Genomic DNA, 23,029 nt, shown 5'->3' with positions numbered 1-23,029 from the left:
CACGCCTTCCGATCCGCTGGCACCCGCACTCCCCCTCTTCCTGCTCCTTGGCCCGCGGGTCTCCCCACCCACCCGCTCCCCGCGGGCCCAGCCCCTTTGCTGCGCGCCGCCCTGGCTCGGTGCCCGGGACCCCCCTCCGGCCCAGTCCCGGGCGGGTCGCCCCACCACTGAGCGACCCCGCCTTTTTCAGCACCCCGAGGTGACCAGAGCTCGGCCACCATCAGGAAAGCCCCCGAAAGTCCCAGCCCAGCCAAGAAGTAACCGAGGCTGTACCCAGCCCGGGGCGGAGGACGGGGGCGGGGGAAGGCTCCAGGGCGCCCCCGCCCTAACCCCGCCCGGCCTTCCCCATTGGTTGGCGCACTCTGCCTCCGGGATGGTAGTGGGAGGGGACCCGTCGTCCTAACCCGCTTATAAAAACGGCGCCCTCGGCGGGGTCCCGTCTCTGCCACTCTCGCTCCGGGGTCCGCGTGCCGGAGACGCAGCAGCGCTCCCTTTGCTCACACCCACCGCGCCCTCGCGCGCCTCTCCTCCCGGAGCCAGCCCGCGCCACCGCAGCCGCCCGGCCCACCGCCGCCCTCTGCAGTCATGTCCAGCAGGTCCGTGTCCTCGTCCTCCTACCGCAGGATGTTCGGCGGCCCCGGCACCGCGAGCCGGCCGAGCTCCAGCCGGAGCTACGTGACCACGGCCACCCGCACCTACAGCCTGGGCAGCGCGCTGCGCCCCGGCACCAGCCGCAGCCTCTACGCCTCGTCCCCGGGCGGCGTGTACGCCACGCGCTCCGCGGCCGTGCGCCTGCGGAGCAGCGTGCCCGGCGTGCGCCTGCTGCAGGACTCGGTGGACTTCTCGCTGGCCGACGCCATCAACACCGAGTTCAAGAACACGCGCACCAACGAGAAGGTGGAGCTGCAGGAGCTGAACGACCGCTTCGCCAACTACATCGACAAGGTGCGCTTCCTGGAGCAGCAGAACAAGATCCTGCTGGCCGAGCTCGAGCAGCTCAAGGGCCAGGGCAAGTCGCGCCTGGGGGACCTCTACGAGGAGGAGATGCGAGAGCTGCGCCGGCAGGTGGACCAGCTCACCAACGACAAAGCCCGCGTCGAAGTGGAGCGCGACAACCTGTCCGAGGACATCATGCGTCTCCGGGAGAAGTAAGGAGGCGCCCACGCGGGGCCGCGGGAGGGAAGGAGGGGAAGCGGAGCCGCCACGCCCTTGGGGATGTGGCCCGGGCGGCGGCTGCCCGGGAGACAGCGGGGGAGCAGGGCTGTGACTGCTGCGGCGCAGCCCCGCCCTGAAGCCAGATCTTGAAAGTTAGCGTTTCCCCTCTAGCCCCACTCATTTGCCCAAGAACGCCCGTCTCAAGTTTCAGATTTCTTAAAACTACCGCTCTGTCTGTCCCCGAAGGTCCTTGCAAACGATGCGTGCGATTTCCCCAGACTTTGAGAAAGTTCCCTGCCCCCCCCCCCCAACGGCGGGCTGCCAGCCACGGGGCCGTGCAGGGAGCGAGACAAAGGGACTGCAGAGTCTCCTCCGGGGTGGGGTGGTGGCGGTCGTCTCGCAGGTCGTGGTGGCGACCGTGATTGCCTTTCCAGGCGGTGGCCAAGGCCCCGCTCAAAGGAGCCGAGGACAGCAGCCCTAAAAGCCGCGGTGGCTGGCTGCCCGCGGAGGTGGCGCAGCAGCGCTGGTCTGGCGGCCACGGCGGGGTGTTTGGGTGTGGTCGCCCCGCCCCTGGCGGTTTCCCGGTGCCCCTGTGGTTAACGCGCGCCTGTTTCAGGTTGCAGGAGGAGATGCTTCAGAGGGAGGAAGCCGAGAGCACCCTGCAGTCTTTCAGACAGGTCTGTAGATTCTGTTCCCACTCGCAGCCACCGGACGCCCCCTACCCACGCGCCCCACGGGCAGTTCTAAAAGTTACTTTAACCCAAGGATAAATCGTGCCAAACTTCGCGTCTGCGCTCCAAGCCCCCTAGTGGCAGAAAGACCACAGTTCGGAGCTGCTCCGGACAAAAACCCTTGAGAGATCAAACCGTTCTCTAGGACATAAAAGAAGTCTTTAACTTTTTACTTTGTTTCAAGATTTTTTTTCCGTTTCATTTTTGCAACACGTTGATATTCTGATCTCGAACAGCTACAGTTTGATTTAGATGGCGGTTTGCCAAAGTCAAGTTGGCTATCTTTTACAAGGCCACTAGAAGCGCAGTTCTGCCCTGTAGTTTCAAATGTAAAATGTATTGGAGGATAAGAAACTTAGTTTAACTGGACTTAAGCCAGCAAGTTTCTTTTCGTCGCTGCAAGTTCTCCTGTGGCCCTAAGGTTAGATAGAAGTATCCCTATGCACAACTATTTTGTGACTTAATAAGGGTGGAAAGGAGCCATCTGTCCCCTTGGCTGAAAGGTATTAATGGTTTCTACAGGCTTCACTATGGAATGTAGATACAGACATCCTGGCAAGTGGGGCCGTTCTGGCCGGAAAGAATAGGAGTCTGTGTTCCCAGGACGCTTTGCAACAGGCTGCATTCTTACTGACTGTGTAATGATGCAAGCACCGTTCTAATTGGGCCCAAGTTACTTGCTAACATCCGTTATCTAATATCTGCCCAGCCTCCAAGTATGTGATGTGAAGAGTTCTTAAATCTACAGTCATACCTCACATGTGGAAAGGCCTTTCTTCTTTGAAACTTTGTATTCTTTAGCCTGTTCTCTCCATAAAGCATAAACCTGAAAATGAAGAATGGGGTTTTAAGTAAAAGGTTTTCTTGCTCCAAAGATAGATGGCCTTAAATGATGTTTAACTTAAAATTGGAATCCCAAAGCAGGAAGAGTCGCCAGCATAGTTGCATTCTCCTGAGCACTTACTGGGACGGCTGTAAAAGCTCCTTCAGACGAACAGTCTAGAATAACATTTTGAAGCAGAAATACATTTACCAAATTAAACACAGCAATGAGTAGTTTATTTTAGTTATGGAGCATTTCTGATCATCATGTCTAAATGTTTTCTACCCCCAGTAGTAACCTCATATAAAACAATATTAGTATAAATTGTCCCTATTTAGGGATGAGGTAAAACCCCTCATATTCTCTTCGAAGAAGTAGAATGACACATTGAACTTTTTTATAGAGAGTAGCAAATCATCTTGTATATCTTTTGTAGGGTTTAACAGCAAGCAAAAATGAAATTTTTTCCCCAAGGCTGATCTTTTTTTTATCACTTATTCCTCACTCATTTCTCCATGAAGGTGATAGAAGCATGTCAATATTTTAAGACTGTAAGGCTATATAAACTGTACTCCAAATATAATTGCTTACAAGATAAGAGATATAAAAATCCTCATGACATTCCCTTAAGGGGAAATTAAATCTTTGGGATGTAGCAGTTTACAGATAGTGGAAACAGAGAAGGAGACCAGAGCAGCAAAAATTTTACATACGGTTAACACCGTATGCATTTTGATCAGTCATTCTGAAACAAGCTAAGGAACCAAACTGACACAGTGCTAAGTGAAAAAGATGTGGACACACCCTTGTGTGATGAGATAGGGGAGTTCCAGGAGAAAAATCTACCAGAGAAAGCAAAGCAAATACAGTTCAGGGTTACACTTCTTGTTCCTTATTTGCCTGAACTACGTTTTTGCCAGGGTACGTCCTGAATTGGAGTATAAATCTAGCCTTGTAACTTGAATGCCAGATGACTTGCTTGGGATCCCAAGGATAAATTTCAAAAGATTTGAGTAGAGGTGGGGGGGGGAAAGAGCTTATGTACTATCTGCCGAAACTTCTGGAGCACCAGTGTCTGTTCTGCACGTTCTCATGTACACACCAAGTTGTGAAACCTGGCCAACTCCCCTTATCCTACTATTCCATGATGTTAACCCCCCAGAATGCTGTGGCATTGATTTCCTAGATTTAAAAAAGTAATAGAAACTTCACTGATACAATGTGGATTCAATAATAATTGACTGACTGCAGCCTGTCAGGTTGGCATACCCTTATTTATTTATTTTAAAATTGTCTCCTGGTCACCTTGAGTACAACTAAGGAGGCCACAATTCAAATTTGTTAATGAAGAAGAGAAAACAGAGTACGTTGTAGCACTGGGTGATTTACAAACTTATTCGAAGGTTATAAAATTTGTCAATGCCCTTCTTTATAATAAAGAGACATAAGTTCACATAGTTCACTTGAAATGAATACACGGGATAGGCCACAGACCTTAGCATCCTCCTTCGTGCCGTCTTTTCTCTTTTCGAAACAGGATGTTGACAATGCTTCGTTGGCACGTCTGGACCTGGAGCGTAAAGTGGAATCTTTGCAAGAAGAGATTGCCTTTTTGAAGAAACTACATGATGAGGTAAGAGGAGTCACAGTTCGTGAACCTCTGTGGGTGAAGCTGCCCCCCCGTTCTTGGCACGGCTGACCTTCTGTCTTTTCTTTCCTCAGGAAATCCAGGAGCTGCAGGCCCAGATTCAAGAGCAGCACGTCCAGATCGATATGGATGTTTCCAAGCCCGACCTCACGGCTGCCCTGCGTGACGTCCGCCAGCAGTACGAGAGCGTGGCCGCCAAGAACCTCCAGGAGGCTGAGGAATGGTACAAGTCCAAGGTGCGAAACGAGCACGTGTGGCCAGAATGCAAGAAAAGCATTCTTTTCTGAAAACGCTGTACCTGTCTGCGATTCCTAAGTACCTTTTCGCTGCCAAGCTTAGCTGGCTTTTCCTCCTGCGCGAGTTTTATCTCTTGCTGCGTCCTCCCCACGACTCACACCCCCTCCGTTAGAACAGCAGACGCCCTTGCCACTGCCCCGCTGTCACCCTACTTCCAGGTTACCCCCTTGCCCTTGACCCTCCACCCTTTGAAAACGAGGGAATTTCTACTTGGAAATCTCAACATTGGCCTTCCACCTCATCTCCTTTGGTTTTCAAAACAAATCAGGCGTATCCTGGAACACGTTGCGATTTGAGCTTTGAGTGTAAAAGTTGGTCGGTATCGTGCCTTATTTACGTATTTGTCTGTTTGCCATCTTTAAGCCGCCTCCCGTTATCCAGGCCAGGTAGAACCTCAGAGGACTTGTGGACGAGGCACGTGGGTGACCCGGGTTTCTGCTTCCTCCCTTTCAGTTCGCTGACCTCTCCGAGGCCGCTAACCGCAACAACGATGCCCTGCGCCAGGCCAAGCAGGAGTCGAACGAGTACCGTCGGCAGGTGCAGTCCCTCACCTGCGAGGTGGATGCCCTCAAAGGGACCGTGAGTATCACAGCGCAGAAGAGAGGGCCGGTCACCAGCTTGGACCCGTTTCAGGTGGCCAAGCTCAGGGTGCTAGCGGAAGAAAACTTTGTTCAAAGGGAGAAAACTTTCCATTTTAGTCCAAAGACAATGAGTCGTCAAGACAGATTCAAAAAGAACTTGGAGATCCCAAGGTTTTAGTTTACCTATATTATTGCTTCCACTAGGAAGGGGACTTGGTACTTGTATTTTCCGCTGAAAATGGGAGCGTTCCGCATTTGCTGCTAGGGGAAATGATTGCAAATGGTCTGGAAATGGTTGGGGGGATAGTTGCGGGGGGGGGGATTCGTTTGTTTCTGGGAAATAACACCGGCGGCCTTTCTCATCTCTCCTGCAGAACGAGTCTCTGGAACGCCAGATGCGTGAAATGGAAGAGAACTTCGCCGTGGAAGCTGCTAACTACCAAGACACTATTGGCCGCCTGCAGGACGAGATTCAGAACATGAAGGAAGAGATGGCTCGTCACCTGCGTGAATACCAGGATCTGCTGAACGTTAAGATGGCTCTCGACATCGAGATTGCCACCTACAGGAAGCTGCTGGAAGGAGAGGAGAGCAGGTAGGGAACGGGGGCTCGTGGGAGCGAATGCCAGGCTGCCCTGTGTGAGGTATTATGCCCCTTGCTTTCCATGCATCATCTCATTTCCTCCTCAGAGCCCTTCTTCGTGGTAGCTATTTACCGCTTGTTAACAGATGAGGAACCTTCAGTTCAGATCTGGAGATTGGAGTTCCTTGTCCTAGTCAGTTAATCAATACCTGAGCTGGGATTTCAACCTACGATTGATTCTGTGAAAACCAAGAGTCACTCTGTCACACCTCCAGCCGCTTGGAGTAAAATATTTAAATGTACTAATGAGACCGATCATAGGTAAATGCTTCTGAAGCAAATCCCTCATCTATGGATTGTAAATCTTCTTATTTGATGAAAATAAGAAGTGTATAAATGTATTCCTTGTTGTTCTCCAAGAAGTTCACTGTTTTTCTTCGTCTCTTTCTAGGATTGCTCTGCCTCTTCCAAACTTTTCTTCCCTGAACCTGAGGGGTAAGTGTTTTGATCGTCCTTTATGAAATATTTTATTTTTTCGGCTGCACCGCGCGGCGTGTGGGATCTTAGCTCCCCCACCAGGGATCAGACCCGGGCCCCCTGCAGTGGAAGTGTGGAGTCCTAACCACTGGACCGCCAGGGAAGTCCCTATGAAAAATTTTAGCAGCTTGTAACCATTCTGTTTATAAAGCACTCATTTGAAAAATGATACTTGAAAAATGCCATACAAGAGAAAATTCTCTAAGATAGGCATAATTTTCAAACAAGTACTGTCTTACATTTTCTACGTCCAGTTAAAGTGAAATTCCATTTTTTTCCCCTCCTGTTGGAGGATACACTGAAGTAGTCCATCTCATCCTGATGCTGCAGTGTTGTTAGCCTCTGGGTTTTAAAACAGGTGATAGTCTTTAGAATTATTTTGGGAATAGTGCTTTAAACAATCATGAACAAAAAATCCTAATTCTTTGGACAAAAGCATCTCTTGTCTTTTTAAAAATTTCATTTTTACTCATTTTGGACCTGTTTTCTTTATTCAGAAACCAATCTGGATTCACTCCCTCTGGTGGACACCCATTCAAAAAGGACACTTCTGATTAAGACGGTTGAAACCAGAGATGGACAGGTTGGTATCTTTAAATCAAAATGGGAGTAATTTCAGACAGGCATTGGTAAACTTCTAGATCAATAAGTCTGGCTCAGATACAGCTAGCTAATTTGGGAGGTTTCCGTTTCACTCATGACTCCTAAAAAGAGAATAGGTCTCTTCTTCCAGCACTACACACAGCCATCTAATTATTTGGCTCCTAGATGTGAAGGAGGGAGAGCAGTCTGCCTTTGTCTAAAATTAGTGATCTCCTTTGGTGCTGAAAATTAGTGATTTCCTTTGGTGCTTGATTTGAAACAGGAGTATACCGCCTCCTTAAGTTACTTCCTAAACTAGTTTCATTAGACTGCCTCAGTAGCAGGAATGTTTTGATCCTGGACATAATGGCCTTCCCTGGACACTCCTAGACCCTGTCATGATGTAATACAAGGACATGCCATATGATCAAGTAGTTTCTCATTACCTCTCTATGCCAGGAAAGAAATGGTCAAAATGTATCGTAATCTTCATGTAATCTTCCCTTGCACATAAAATGTACTTGCTGTACGTTTTAATATGTTTTAGTTGCTTTTAAACTTTGCTGCCTATGATTATTACAGCATTCTTCTTCATAAACACAGTATTTTTTAAGTTTACTTTTTTAAGTCCTAACGTTCCATCAGATACATATTTTGCCTACAGGTGAAGCCCGTCTTACATATGTATCTGTCCCTACTGCTCACTGTGACCCTTGGTGACGCAGAACCAACGTAATCTTCCAACTTTCCCAATAAATTATATGCCTTTCCTAGGATTTTTCTTTGACATGCTTTATGGGGTCATTTAATCATTAGTATGTAGTATTATATTTGATGTGAGTTCTGTTTTTCTTAACAGGTTATCAACGAAACTTCCCAGCATCACGATGATCTGGAATAAAAACTGCACATACTCCATGCGGCAAAATACTACCAGTGAGAATAAAAAAGAAATCCGTATCTTAAAGAAACAGCTTTCAAGTGCCTTTCTGCAGTTTTTTCAGGAGTGCAAGATAGATTTGAAATAGGAATAAGCTCTAGTTCTTGAGAACCAACACTCGTAAAAGATTTAGCAAAAAGTTTACAACATAATCTAGTTTACCGAAGACGCCTTGTGCTAGAATACTTTTTAAAAAGTATTTTTGAATACCATTAAAACTGCTTTTTTCCATCAAGTATCTGACCAACTTGTTTCTGCTTCAATAAATCTTTGGAAAACTCTTTTGGTGTCTTGCTTATTTTATATCCAAACAATTCTCTAAATTTTATGACAATGTATGTTTTGGTTAAATAGTTTTTGGTCTTACTGGTCACATCCCCACAAAATCAAGGTTAGGTTAACTTTGAGAAATTCAACTTTATGCTTGAAGCGTAGCTCTTAATTTGGTCATTTTAGATAGACCTCGCTTCTTTTCAATTAAGTTATTTTTAAAATTCATACATAGATGTTATATAATAAAATAATTTGTAGACGAAATGATGATCGAGCTTTTCATAAAATGAATCCAGCTGGGTCCATGTCCGTGTGTGATTTCAGTTCTAACAAATAGACCTCCTAAAATTAAAAAAAACTTTGACTAAAATGAAAACTGCGTTTTAGTATGTGCAGCATATACGTGGCACAGACTCCACTACGGGGGTTCAAGTGTAGGGCTACATCCAGGATATAACGGCTGCACCTTCCATTAGCAAGATGCAGAGAAATGGGACAAGTTCATTTAGTTCCAACATGGGAAGCTACCCTGCTTTTCTGTGTGTATATCTATACCTACATGTGATATCTAAATCTGTATATCCACCTACAGATATTTTTAAAGACTTGTGCTTTGGGGGAGTGATGTTAGACACAAAATAAAGGAAAATCCTTACCTCTTCATGGGGAGGTGAAATTAACACAGGTGAGTCGTGGTAAAATGATGCTAGTCTCTGATCAGCTTTCAAAACCTGGAGCAATGAGAATGAAGTGCTGTGGTCATGAAAACCTTCCTATAGGTCACACAATGTGAGCAGAGTTTAGGAGGAGGGATAACGTCAAATAAATGAAAGAGGGAGGGTATTGCCTGGAAGCGATAGAGTTGTAATGGCCCAATGTATGTTCTGGAGGGAAATTTCCTTTGAGTAAGAAGTTCCTAGACTTAAGTCCCAATTTCCCCTATTACTAGGATTCCCTCTCTTCCAGGAATGATGTGGTAGGCATTCCTTGTTTTTTGTGTTTTTTTGCGGGGGGAGCCGCGCAGCACCCGGGATCTTAGTTCCCTGACCAGGGATCGAACCTGAGCCCCCTGCAGTGGAAGCGTGGAGTCTTAACCACTGGACCACCAGGGAAGTACCTCCTTGTAATTTTTAAGTGTTTGCATCTACCTCTCGGTAGAGTTGCTCAGGGGAAAGTAAGATGGTTTACACTTAGTTTAATTAAATGCCAGACACTGTGCTAAGTAATATTAGTTGTGATTTTCATCATTTTTGATACTATGGGTACCACATGAGTAAAGAAAGAATTGGCCCAGGGAAGTGACCCCTAGTCAGGGTGATTTACCTCCTGGTTTGCGTAGGATGGTCTTGGTTTATGCTTACTTATTAATAATGCCCCCTTTCAGACTCACAAGTGTACTAATTTGAACAACAGCTTCTATCTGGTCATCTTACCCTTAGCATAACCTTTTTTTTTTTTTTTTTTTTTTTTTTGTGGTATGCGGGCCTCCCTCTGCCGTGGCCTCTCCCGTTGCGGAGCACACCAGGGAAGCCCCACCTTTTTTTTTAAATTAATTTCTATTGGAGTCTAGTTGCTTTACAATGTTGTGTTAGTTTCTACTGTACAGCAAAGTGAATCAGCTCTATGTATACATATACCCCCTCTTTTTTGGATTTCCTTCCATTTAGTTCACCACAGAGCCCTTAGCATAATCTTATAGGAAAGGATATTCCTGCTGAGACTCCTTGAGTGGTCCTGCTCCCCACCCTCACTCCACTCCCATATTTGAACACTGATGTGTTAAGTTACATAATCAGCATTGCCAGAGCAAACATCCATCCCGGGGCTTGGGCCCTGAAGAAACTTCTTCTATTTGATTTTTGGGTTTGTTTTTTGTTCTTTAGCCATTTTCACCACATTCCTCTCAGCCTCCCAGTCCTATCACTCCTGTCTCTTCATATCTACCCTACCTTTGGCTTAAGAGGATCATCCAGAGAAGACACTGGCCCCATATTAGTTTTCTTGAAGCATATAACCCTTCATTATTAAAAAAAAAAAAAAAAAAAAAAGGAAGAAAGAAAGAGGGAAAGGAAGGAAGGAAGGAAGGAAGCTATAGTTCCCCCCTCACCCCTCCTCCCAGGGGAAAAGGACCCAAGATGACAAATTCTGCCCCAATACTTTGAGACTAGTGGGCTCCCCTCCCTTAAAAATTCCATATAGCTCTTTCTAAAATCACCTCCCTGAAACAAAAAAGATGAGCTTGCCTCCCTTATCTGCAACTGTCAGAAATTAGCCCTTCTGAAAAGCCTCACAGGGCCCCCGCCTGGTAGGAATTCAAATCTATTTAAGTCTTTTAAATGTTTATCTTTAATTACACAGTTAGCATTTTCCTTACCTGCCACTTTGAAAAACGAATAAAAAGAAACGATGTTCTCACCACCTAGGGTGAAGTAAAGACGAATGCTTGGTTCTTTTATGTATAACATTAATCCCAGATTAAAGGAGATTAAAAAAAAAAGTAGGGGATGGGGAGAAGAAAACAATGACATAGAGTGTGAAGTCTCAAAAAAGTTACCAAGGGGACGGTGCAGTCTGTGGAAATAATGTGAAAATTAGGTCCTGCTAAGGTTTCTCACCGTCGTGGTAGATGGACTAGGTGCTGGTGACAGAGACAAACGTCTGACTGAGTTACAGCGTGTCGATCGTGAGGTCTCCCTTCCCATGACCAGCCTCTGACAAAGGCGCTGGGAAAGGAACTCTCCTTTCCAAGGCTGTGGGACTAGAGGAGGAAGGAACTGTGTGTGGTAATGGGGGACGTGTGGGAGGACACCAGCTTCCCCCGGACTTTTCCTGAAGAAAACAAGGTCGAAGCAGACCCTGTGCCCCAAAGAAAGCTCTCTCCCCAACCTGCCAGGCTTCAGCTAAACAAAAGGTCTCTATAAATCCCCCTTAACAAAGTACCGCAGACTGGGTGGTTTAAGTAGCAGAAATTAATTTTCTCGTAGCTCTGGAGGCTGGAAGTCCAAAATCAAGGTGCTGGCAGGGTTGGTTTCTCCTGAGGCCTCTCCCCTCAGGTAATCTCTTCTTGTAAGGAAACCAGTCACATTGGATTAGGTCAAATGACCCCACTGTACCTCAATCACCTCTTTAAAGACCCCAAGTATTTCCAAATACAGTCACATTCTGAGTTAAGACTCAACACACGGGGGTGGGAAGGGGGTATGGGGGACATGGGGGCAAGGGACACAAATTCAGCCCAAGGGTCAGATCAAGGGCCACCTTGATCCTGGTAAGGGTTAGTTACAGTTTTTGTTAGGTCTTGTCTATTTTGACTCCATTATCTTAGTACTGGTCCTCACCTCTCAAATGTGTTCCTTAGCCCCAGGATAGGACATTTCTGGATCTCAGCTACAGCCTGGATGCATTTATCAAAGCCCTTCCACTTTGGCAGACACTCTAGCGTGCTCAGCTTTTAGTTTGCTTGGTACTATTTTCTGCTGGGTTTCCTGGAGTCTCACCCTGAACATATACAGCCTAGGAGGTGGCCAACAGTTGGAATGCTTCTCTGTCAACTTAGCCTAGTAAGAATACCATTTTATGTTGAGCTCTCTCCCCCATTTAGAAACTGCCCTCATGGGAAAAACCAAGTGAATGTGGATTTCACCTTGGAGTCTTTGCGTCTCTGAAGGAATATAGCCCTTAATCTCCGTTCTTGACTATATTGGTTGCTCTCAAAGTAATTACACAGTCGTGTGCATGTTTGTGTCTGCTCACGTGTCTATGTGTGTGCTCCAGCTGTTATAGTCGTTTTCATGGAGTAGACAGGCATTCAGTTATCAGTTACCACTGTGAACCATACAATTATAAAACTCAGCAGCTTAGAACAACAATTTATGATTCTGTGGGTTGACCAAACAGCTGGGGAGCCTTTACTTGGGATCATTCATGCAATTGCTGTCAGGCAGTAGCTCAGGCTGGGGTCATCTGAAGCCTTCGCTGGACTTGACATAGAAGGTGACTTCTTCATTCTTAAGTCTCTTGCCTCAGTGTTCTTTGCCTTCTTTCACTTTCCAGATATTGTCTCATAATCCATGGCTTAGGTTTCTCGCAGCGTGGTCTGAGGATAGTTATACTTCTTAAAGTGTGACCCACTGCTAAGAGGCAGGAAGCAGAAATATCCAGGTTTGATAAGGGCTATGTCTGTAAATAACACAGCGTAATTTCCACTGCATTCCATCTGTCAAACCAGCCACAGAGACCACCCAAATTCAAGGGTGGAGAATTAGACTCTACCTCTCCACGTGGAAGTGGCAAGGTCACATTACAGAAGAGCGTGTGAAATGAGAGTGAACGTTGTGGCCATCTTTGGAAGATACAGATTGCCACAGAGGTTGAAATCAAAAGTCCCAATCAAAACTGACTTAAGACTACAAAAAAAACCCTGAATAGTCTTTCTTAAAAGAAAATATCAAGAACAGGAGACTCCCCTGGCAGTCCAGTGGTTAAGACTTCGCCTTCCAATACAGGGGGTGCGGGTTCGATCCCTGGTCAGGGAGCTAAGATGCCACATGCCTCGCAGCCAGAAAACCAAAACATAAAACAGAAGGAATATTGTAACAAATTCAGTAAAGACTTTAAAAATGGTCCACGTCAAAAAAAAAGAAGAGAAAATATCAAGAACAGATATCCCAACAGTTGAATTGCACCAAACATGTAATGTACACATTCCAAATCATCACATTTTCAAGTGATAAAAATGAGAGAACCTTTTCTAACTCATTATACGAAGAAAGCATAACCTTAATCCCCAAACGAGGCAAAGACCCAGTAGGAGATGAACACTGCAGGTCAACTTTCTTCATGGATAGAGATGCAAATATCCTCACAAAACATCAGCACACCAACTTGTGTTGGCTGAGGTTCTCTGAACAGCAAAAGATGGAATTAGATGTACAAGAGATTTATTTTAATGGATAAATGGGAAGACATAGGAAGAGATAGGTGAGTCTTTAGGCTGCAATATAGGTCTGACACCAGTGAAAGGAGAGAGGGAAGGATGGAATCGTAGGAGTAGCCTCAGACTGCAGTGTTGATTTAAGAAAGTTTCAGCAAAACCTTTGGAAGGTCCTCAAGTCAGTGGCTGGTTAGAAGAGTCCCATGTCCCACAGGAATGGGTCAGTACTATAATCTTGACCGTGTTCAGTCACTGGTTTGGGAGCAGCCCAGGGGCAGTGTGTCCTTGACCCAAATGTGGTGGTGAATCCAGAGGGATGACAGTAGGGCCATGAGTCAGTTATGTTTCTTGAAACAGGAGATGTAAGTGATGTACCTTCCTTATCACTACACAAATCAAGCAATATATTTAAAAACAATACTTATGTATTCTAAACATATAAAAATAATAAATGTTGCGTATAGCTCGGATACAGAGTATTTTAATATTAAAACTGATTAACATAATTTAACATTTTGACATATGAAAGGAGAAAACCATATGATTCGCTTAATAGACACAGAAAAAAGTTTCATAAAAGTCAACACCTAATTAATATAAAAACTTTTAGAAGAATAAGAATATAGAGGGACTTCCCTGGTGGCACTGTGGTAAAGAATCTGCCTACCAATGCAGGGGACATGGGTTCAATCCCTGGACTGGGGAGATCCCACATGCCACTGAGCAACCACTGAGCCTGTGCTCTAGAGCCCACGAGCCACAACTACTGAAGCCTGCACACCTAGAGCCTGTGTTCCACAACAAGAGAAGCCACCACAATGAGAAGCCTGCGCACCACAACCAAGAGTAGTTCCCGCTCACTGCAACTAGAGAAAGCCCGCACGCGGCAATGAAGACCCAACGTAGCCAAAAATAAAAAAATAAAATAAATAAATTTAAGAATATAGAGAATATTTCTTAACTCAGTATGAGGTAGCTATAAGAAAGCAAAAGTAAACATAAAAAACAATGGTGAAATAATATAATTATTCCCTTTAAGATCAAGAAAAACGGGGATACCCATTATCCCTGCTCCTATTCAATACTGTACTACAGGGAAAAAGAATTAAAGACATAGCAATAGAAAGAAGAGATAAAACTGTCATTAATTGCAAATAATATAATTGCTTATTTGGAAAACCCAAAACTATCTACAGATAAATTATGTGCAAAGAAAAGCAAAGGGTTGAGAAGAAATAATACTCTTTTAGATAAAATAAACACCACATTAGAAAGACATGTCTTACCAGATAGGGCTATAGTAAAATATAATCGTGTAGTATTGGTGTAGAGATAGACATCAAGAGAATACACAGTAAGTCCCCTACATACGAACGAGTTCTGTTCCAAGAATGCGTTCGTAAGTCCAATTTGTTCGTAAGTCCAACAAAGTTAGCCTCGGTACCCAACTAACACAATCGGCTATATAGTACTGTACTGTAATAGGTTTATAATACTTTTCACACAAATAATACATTAAAAAAAAAAAAAATAAAGAAAACATTTTTAATCTTACAGTACAGTACCCTGAAAAGTACAGTAGTACCGTACAAGAGCTGGCATCCAGGGGCTGGCATCGAGTGACACAACCAAGAGTAGTCCCCGCTCACTGCAACTAGAGAAAGCCCGCACGCGGCAATGAAGACCCAACGTAGCCAAAAATAAATAAAAAAAATATAAATAAATTTTAAAAAAACAAACCAAAAAAAACCCCAAATAACTTACCGTACAAGAGCTGGCATCCAGGGGCTGGCATCGAGTGAACAGGCAGACACGTGAACTAACTTACGTGATTGGACATGTGAATGCGACACATTTGCAACTGAAAGTTCGCAACTTGAAGGTTCGTATGTAGGGGACTTACTGTTATATAGAGTACCCCCAAATAAACCCATGGATCTTAGTGTGGGCTGCTACAACAAAATATCATAGACTGAGTGTCTTAAACAACAAACGTTTATGTCTCACAGTTCGGGAAACTGAGAAGTCTAAGATCAAGGTGCTGATAGATTTGGTATCTGGTAAGGGCCCACTTCCTGGTTTGCAGATGGCCGTCTTCTTCCTTTGTCCTCATATGGCCGAGAGAGAGAGAGAGAGAGAGAGAGAGAGAGAGAGAGAGAGAGAGAGAGAGAGAGAGAGAGATTGAAAGCTAGCTCTCTGGTTGCTTCTTATAAGGGCACTAGTCCCACTGTGAGGACCCCATCCTTATCACCTCATCTAACCCTAATTACCTCCAAAGGCCCCTCCAAATACCTTCACATTGGGGTTTAGGGCTTTCAACCTATGAATTTTGAGGGGACACAAACATTCAGTTCATAACACCAAGTACATGGAAATTTGCTTTATGATAGAGTGAGCACTGTTCTAAAATACATTAATTGGAAAATCATCTTCAGAAGGACCCTTGAAGGGGAGATGCACCATTGTATATCCAAAACTTTTTCTGAAGCCTTTCTGTAATAGAGACCCAATCTTCTCTTTCAGCCATTGCCTTCCTGAACTTGAAGCAATGAATATCTCCTTGAGGAAAAGAGATGATAACTGGATGGTTTTAATGTCCCTTTATGAGTTGTCAAATATTTCTCTGACGCTTCACAAATTCCATACCTAATAGTTCACTGTCTATGAACAAAATTAACTTTTTAAATTTAGTCTTTATTTTATATTGAAGTATAGTTGATTTACAATGTTGTGTTAGTTTCAGGTGTACAGCAAAGTGGTTCAGTTATACATCTACATATATCCATTCTTTTTCAGATTCTTTTCCCGTTGAGGTTATTACAGAATATTGAATAGAGTTCCCTGGGCTATACAGTAGGTCCTTGTTTTTAGATTGTTTTAGATTCCACATATAAGTGATATCATATGATATTTGTCTTTCCCTGTCTGACTTACTTCACTTAGCATGATAATCTCTAGGTCCATCCATGTTGCTGCAGAGGGCATTATTTCATTCTTTTTTTATGGCTGAGTAATATTCCATTGTATATATATAGACCACATCTTCTTTCTCCATCCATCTGTCAATGGACACTTAGGTTGTTTCCATGTCTTGGCTATCGTAAATAGTGCTGCTATGAACATAGGGGCGCATGTATCTTTTTGAATTATAGTTTTGTCTGGATATATGCCCAGGAGTGGGATTGCTTGATCATATGGAAACTCTATTTTTAGTTTTTTAAGGCACCTCCATACTGTTCTCCATAGTAGCTGCACTGAGAAGCACGCTTTTTAAGGGCAGAGGACCCGCAAAGCTATAATATGGACCAGATGTACTAACCAGAATCAGCAGTAGCTAGATTACCTTTGGTAAATGGGTGTCCACACCGTTGGTCACACGTGTAGCCTCCAAGTCTGCCACTTGTGGCCACTCCATTTATGTGACTATTGTTCCAGTTCTAAGACAGAGGATAATGATGGCTGGCTAATGTCAGTTGCAGAGTCATTCTGTCTACTTGGGTGTTGGGTGTCTCTTCTGTCCTGGGATGTGTTCTGGTCGGCATTAATTGATATAAAAATCTTCACACCGTGTATCTCCCATATTCCTGTCCATATACTTCTACCCCAGCCGTCCTTGTGTCTAACAGTCCAGTCCTTTTCTTTCCAGGAACTTGGCCAGCCTGCCGCGCTGTGGGTCTCAGCCCAGGAATCTCTACATAGTCTCATCTCGGGCTGCTTCACCTTCTATGCCAGGTGCATCACTTGCATCCCTGCTCATTAGGAAGACTTTTGCCCTCCCCACTAGCTTTCAAGGCCACCCCTGAATGTGGCTTCAGTAGAGCACCAAGTAGTTCAGCCCCTACCCACAAACTGAGCCAACCCATCTGTACACCAAGTGCAAGTTTTTGCTGGTTGTATGGCACCTCGTCCCCAAATGGCCACAGGTGAGCAGGGGAAGACCTACTAATACAACCACAGACGGTGACATGGGTGTGTGGGCTGCCAGCTCCTGCTCTGGCTTGACTCTGGATGTACCATTTCCATCTCTTCTAGGGTCCATAATGAGAAGACATAATTCTCCACTGCAGATGCAATGGCCTTCCTTTAGAACACAGGGGTCTGTGTAGTGGTTCTCCTACCAGGGCTCTCCATAGACTACAGCCTCGCGTCCAACACGAGAGAGTCGGCTGGATTTTATGGCTAAAGCATCAAGGCTCTTGTACCACAGTCTGGTGGTACCTGCTGCAAAGTCTCTTCCTACTGTGGGCTCCACAAAGCCGGCAGCTTTGTGTGTTACCTGGTGTTTGGACCACAGCAGCATTCCCATGTGGAATATGTCTCAATGATCCAAGGAAATCTAACAGGTAATGTGCTCTCTTCTTCCGGAAAAAAGATGCAAGATGCAATAACAGTTTTTCACTTCGGAGGGAATATCCAGGCTTGCCCCTGACCACTGGACCCCACGGCTTTACTGAAATGGCAGGTCCCTCACTCTGACAGGGTTTACCCCCCACCCTCCGGAGCACACATATCTTACCAAGGTCTCCAGTAGTGTACCAGCCACGTCTTCCTTTCCTGGCCCGATCAGCATGGTGGCACTGATGTAGTGGATCCATGTGGTGGTCCTATAGGGATCTCCAGATCTCTTTGGATTGCATCCTGACTGAGGGTGGGAGACTGCATAGAAGCCTGGAGCAAAACTGTAAATGACTGCTCCTGTCCATTCCATATGAATGCAAATTGTTTCTGATAAGAATAGAAAATAGCCCCACCACGCTTGGGTCAAATCAAAGGCTGCATGCCATTTCCCTGAGGCATTTGTTAATCTGCTCTAGCAATAATGCAGCATCCAGTACAGTAGATGAAACTGGGGGTGCTGCTTAGCTGAGCAAGCTGTAGTCTTTAGTCATTCTCCTGGATCCAGCGAGTTTCTGCAAGGCCCATACTGGTAAATTAAATGGAGATATGATAGAAACCACCACCATTGTATTCTTTTGGTTTTAAATGGTTGCATTTATGTTTGCCAGCCCCCGGGATACGACATCGTTTGTGACTTACTATCTTGACTGGGAGGGTGGAGAGGGGTAGTTTCCATCTGGCCTTTCCTAACCATGACAGCTGTCACCTTGTACCCCACAGTCCCAATGTGACTACTCTAACTGTCATGTATGTCCATTTCCATTACACACTCAGGGGCTGGGCAAATGACCGGTGGGTGATTCTTGTAGACACAGTGGACCCACTGTGAGCTGGACTTTATCCAGGACTTTATTCATCTCCTGGACCCCATAATCCTCCATTCCAGCAAGGAGGCCATGGGATTGTCAGTGCACGCCCTGTGTCCAAAAGTCCTCAAAAACGCTGGTTATTCCTCTTCCCCCAGATTACAGTCAGTCAAGTAAATGACTGCAGGTCCTTTTAGAGGAAGGACTTGGGGACAGTTGCACGAATTACTGTTGAAGCATCTCAGGGCTCTTTCTCTAGGGGCCCAGCCACCTCTAGAGTCAAAGTATTCTAGATCTGAACATTGGCTCCGTCCTTACGTCTGTTAACAAACCCAGCTCTGTGTCTGTCTCACAGAGCCCTGGCCGGCAGATTCATCTTACCACCTGTTTTCTCTGACCACTTCTGGTCCCATCTGTGTCTGTTCAGGTCTTCCAAGAAGTAGAAGCCAAAAAGGAATCGCTATACAAAAGATTTGTTGGATGAGAGACTTCCCTGGTGTTCCAGTGGTTAAGACTCGGCACTTCCATCGCAGGGGGCGTGGGTTCAATCCCTGGTTCGGGAAACTAAGATCCCACATGCCACACGGCGTGGAACACAACGTTATTAAATAAATACGTAAATAGATAAATGAAGAAATAAAATAAGACATTGTAAAAAAAAGATCTGTTGGATGAAATACCTATGAAGGACAAAGGGAGTTAGAGAAGTAGGGAGGGAGAAGCTTCAGACCACAGGGCAGGTCTGATGTCTGTGAAAGGAGAGAGGGAAGGAAGAATTGGATAGGAAGAGGCTCAGATTACAGTGCTGCTCTAAGCAAAGTCTTGGCCAGACCAATGGGGAGTCTTGAGCAAAAGGCATCCTTTCGAGAAATCTTGCATCCAACAAATGGTCCTATTCTAGCGCACATGCTATGCTCAGTCGTTGGCTGGGAATGGCCTCATGGCAGCGTTGATTGAGCATGAATGGAGAGGCAGACCCCAAAAAGTGCCAGTTGGAGAAGTCGATGAGCTACGTTCCACAGTGGGTTCTCTCGAAGGGAGTTTTGAACCACTGCGGGTCACCCGAGCCAGGACCACGCAGCAATTGTTGTTAAAGTATATTTCCTTAGATGCAGCATAACCTGCAAAGATTCCTCTCACCCTTCAATGAGGAGAAATGATTACATTATTAGACAGAGCAGTGTCTGCCCCTCTTTCATTCTCTTGTTTTTCAGACGGTGTCCTGGCTCCGTGTGCATGTGAGAAAAGAAACCCATTACTTACTCATCCATCTCCTGATGGCCTCTCTTTAGCTACGTGAAGGCCCTGCTCAAGTTTTTAAATGATCATTTTCCTTTAAGATCACCTCCTCAAAGAGATTTAACTTTCTTCTTCACTTTCCGTTCCTTTACCTTATTTTTCTCCACAACACTTATTATTGTCTATAATGTTATTCTGTATTTGTTGTTCAGTTTTCTGTGTCCCCTGTTTGAATGTAAACTCCATGACAGATGGGACCCCCTTTGTCTTGTTCACTGTCATATCTTTAGTACTCAGCACACACATGCCTGACACACAGTACATGCTTAATATATGATGATTAAATGAGTATGTCAAATCTTAGACAGACCAACCTCCCCAGACACATCTAAAACTAGTCCCTGGAGTCGGGGATGGGGACAGAGAAAAGATGTTTTTCTAGTTGTATTATGGAGATCTCACAATAGTCTCATAATAAAGCAAGGATTATCATACCCATTTTGCGGATGAGTAAACTGAGGTTATACAGAAGTTAAGTAATACAAAGTCATCCAGCCAGTAAATTATGAAGGTGGGATTTGAATCCAAATCCAAAGTGTGTGCTCTCAACCGCTATAGAATACTGAGAACAACAACAAAAGCCCAAAACCTAGCTTGTAAATAGATGAGTTCTGAGAAACACTAGACTAGCTCCACTTCCAAATTTCTTGAACAGAATGACTCTCACCATCAAGTTGATACATAATAGCTAAATCACAAAAGAGGAGTCATGAAATAACCCTAAAGCACTTTGAAATTTGCCAACGAACAGCTGATTACATCCTCTTTTGCAAAGTGAACTAAAACTGTTTACTTATCAGGCCTCAGAAGGGCTTAAACGTTCCACACAGAATATCAAAAATCCAGAGAATCACTGAGTCATTACCTGGTGCCAGACTGAATGCTACAGTGTATTTTCCTGGTATTTTAACCTGTCTAGCACCTAATGACTCAGAAAGCTTTACTCTTATTTAATCTCTCTCTGGAGTTTTTTCTTACCAAGAAGCTACAAATAACCTCCACTGTCAGTGAAGTTAGTCTCTTCAGATACCTGTCAAATGATTTTTTTTGTGGTTAATCCAAGGCAAAGGTTAAAAAAAGGATCCATATCATTCTGGAAAGCACACAAGAAAAAGCACTCAGCTGGGAAGAGTTTAATTGTTATTAGCACGCCCGCCGCTGGCAGGAGCTTATGAAAAAGCCACACAAATCAAACACCGGCCTCTAAAATCAAATGCTCGTCAACTTAACTTTTCAGCCTTCTGTTAACCTGATAAATTATTCAGCCTTCTTACACATTTAATAAAGCTCTGAAAACAGGTCCCAGAAAACATTTGCAAATAAAATGTAATTTGAGAAATAAATAAAGCCTTGGTAGGAGGCTATGCTCTTACCCGAGGTAACTCTGATGGAAGTACACAAAGTGAGCCATCTGTCCTGCTGATTTCTGAGTTGTTTTCTTCAACGGGCAGTTCTTTTTGGCTTGGCAGTGAACATGGCGGTAGTTGCTTAATTCCTGGAGAGTGGGGTGTGTTTGATTCACAAGCCAGAGGCTTGATGAAATCTGGCTTTGGTATCCTCAAACGTCTTCTCCCAACTTCTTCACAGAAAGATCTCCTCGGGAGAAAATCCTTTATTTGAATCTTTTCCCATAAAAAAGGGGTGTGTGTGTGTGTGTGTGTGTGTGTGTGTGTGTGTGTGTGTGTGTGTGTGTGTGTGTGTGTGTGAAAGAGAGAGAGAGGTGTGTGTGTGTGTGTGTGTGTGTGTGTGTGACAGAGAGAGAGAGAGGGAGCGGAATAGAGAAAATTGCTTCTGGGTCATTAACACCTTTGAAGACACTCGGCTAAGAAGACTGCTCCAACTACATGAAAACGTAAAACCAAGCAAGCAAACAAGCAACAACAGCAACAAAACCCATCTATTCTTCAAGACAACTGATGGCTGACAGAACAGCAGGGCAAATACCTAAATGGCCACTGTGGCGCCCAAAGACATACTGACATCTACTGGTAGGTCTAGAAACCCCAGGGCTTTTCCAAGGGCCACACTGAGCTGTATGGAATTGGACGGATTAATATCTATTGGACACAACTCAGAACTATTCTAAGTAAAAGATGAATTTATTATGACCATCAAGACTATTTCTGAATTCTTCTATTGTTTATTAAAGTCCTTTTATCTACCAGATAGATAGAAACCCCTATACTCGAAACATTAAGCTAAAGAGAAGCACAGTCAAGGCTAAGAGTCAAAGGAACCAAACCCCTTTCTATCTTTTTATGATCCCCAAACATACCTCTTCAAAAAAAGTGCTTCAAAAAGCAGCAAGAACAGCGGAAATATTGCTCAGCTGGAAGATACACCTGTGTTCAAATCCAGGCACCTCCATTTGGCTTTGTAATTTCTACCAGTTTACTTAATCTCTCTGAATCTCAATCTTCCCAGCTGAAAAAGAGGATTAAGATCCCCTACCTGGAATGACAACTACAGGCAGTTGACACAAAGTGCCTTGCTCGCATTAAATACTCAATAACGGAGATGTTATCATATTTTAAGAACAGGAAACTTGCTGGGGCCATTTGGTTCCTGACTGACAAAGCTGCAATTGGGGAGAGCGCTTCTCATACTTTAACTTGCACACGAATCATCAGGAAATCTTGTTGAAATGAAGGTTCTGATTCAATCCGTCAGGAGCAGGGCCTGAGATACCGAATTTCTAGCCCGTTCCCAGGTGATGCTGCAGCTGGTCCAGGACTCCACGGAGTAGCAAGGATCTATGGGGTCCACCGCCCTCTGGTGGTCAGCAGTTTTGAGAGCGCCTCTATTGATTGCCTTCTTCCCTGAGGGAATTTCTTTTTTTTCATTGAAGCATCGTGGATTTACAATATTGTGTTAGTTTTAGGTGTACGGCAAAGTGATTCAGTAGTTTTGCAGATTATATTCCATTACATGTAATTACAAAATAATGGGTATAGTTCTCTGTGCTATACATTATATCCTTGTTGCTTATCTATTTTATCTGCCTAGTAGTTCATATCTGTTAATCCCATACCCCTAATTTGACCCTCCACCCTTCCCTCTCCCCTTGGTAAACCTAGGTTTGTCTTCTATGTCTGTGAGCCTGTTTTGCATATACATTCAGTTGTGTTATTTTTAGATTCCACCTATAAGTGATATCATATATTTGTCTATCTCTGACTTATTACACTAAGCATAATGTTCCCTAAGTCCATCCACACTGCTGCAAACGGCATTATTTCATTTTTTATGGCAGAGTAATATTCCATTGTGTAAATATACCACATCTTCTTTTTTTTGTTTGTTTGTATTCGTTTGTTTTTTTTGTGGTACGCGGGCCTCTCACCGCAGTGGCCTCTCCCATTGCGGAGCACAGGCTCCGGACGCGCAGGCGCAGCGGCCACGGCTCACGGGCCCAGCCGCTCCGCGGCATGTGGGATCCTCCC

At 44.6% G+C, this 23,029-nt stretch overlaps 1 protein-coding gene across 1 annotated transcript; it reads left to right on the top strand.

The window, feature by feature from the left end:
* Positions 1 to 357: 357 nt before the first annotated feature.
* On the top strand, positions 358 to 8,158 carry VIM (vimentin). The gene is made up of 9 exons (XM_007118496.2): positions 358 to 1,148; positions 1,772 to 1,832; positions 4,247 to 4,342; positions 4,432 to 4,593; positions 5,108 to 5,233; positions 5,610 to 5,830; positions 6,270 to 6,313; positions 6,853 to 6,938; positions 7,797 to 8,158. Exons 1-9 carry the CDS (start codon positions 586 to 588, stop codon positions 7,836 to 7,838), a joined length of 1,401 nt encoding a protein of 466 aa, XP_007118558.1. The 5' UTR covers positions 358 to 585; the 3' UTR covers positions 7,839 to 8,158.
* The last annotated feature ends 14,871 nt before the right edge of the window (positions 8,159 to 23,029 follow it).

The sequence above is a fragment of the Physeter macrocephalus genome, chromosome 11, assembly GCF_002837175.3.
Source record: "Physeter macrocephalus isolate SW-GA chromosome 11, ASM283717v5, whole genome shotgun sequence".
Lineage (NCBI taxonomy): Eukaryota > Metazoa > Chordata > Mammalia > Artiodactyla > Physeteridae > Physeter > Physeter macrocephalus.
The sequence above is the reverse complement of the archived record's forward strand: the minus strand, read 5'-3'. Positions and strand labels throughout refer to the sequence as shown.

What these genes read in the sequence shown, in the direction of transcription:
- VIM (XM_007118496.2), top strand. Translation starts at nt 586, where the DNA reads ATGTCCAGCAGGTCCGTGTCCTCGTCCTCCTACCGCAGGATGTTCGGC. An exon ending in TGAAGAAACTACATGATGAG is followed by an intron (nt 4,343 to 4,431) that starts GTAAGAGGAGTC and finishes TTCTTTCCTCAG; the next exon opens with GAAATCCAGGAGCTGCAGGC. An exon ending in TGGATGCCCTCAAAGGGACC is followed by an intron (nt 5,234 to 5,609) that starts GTGAGTATCACA and finishes TCTCTCCTGCAG; the next exon opens with AACGAGTCTCTGGAACGCCA.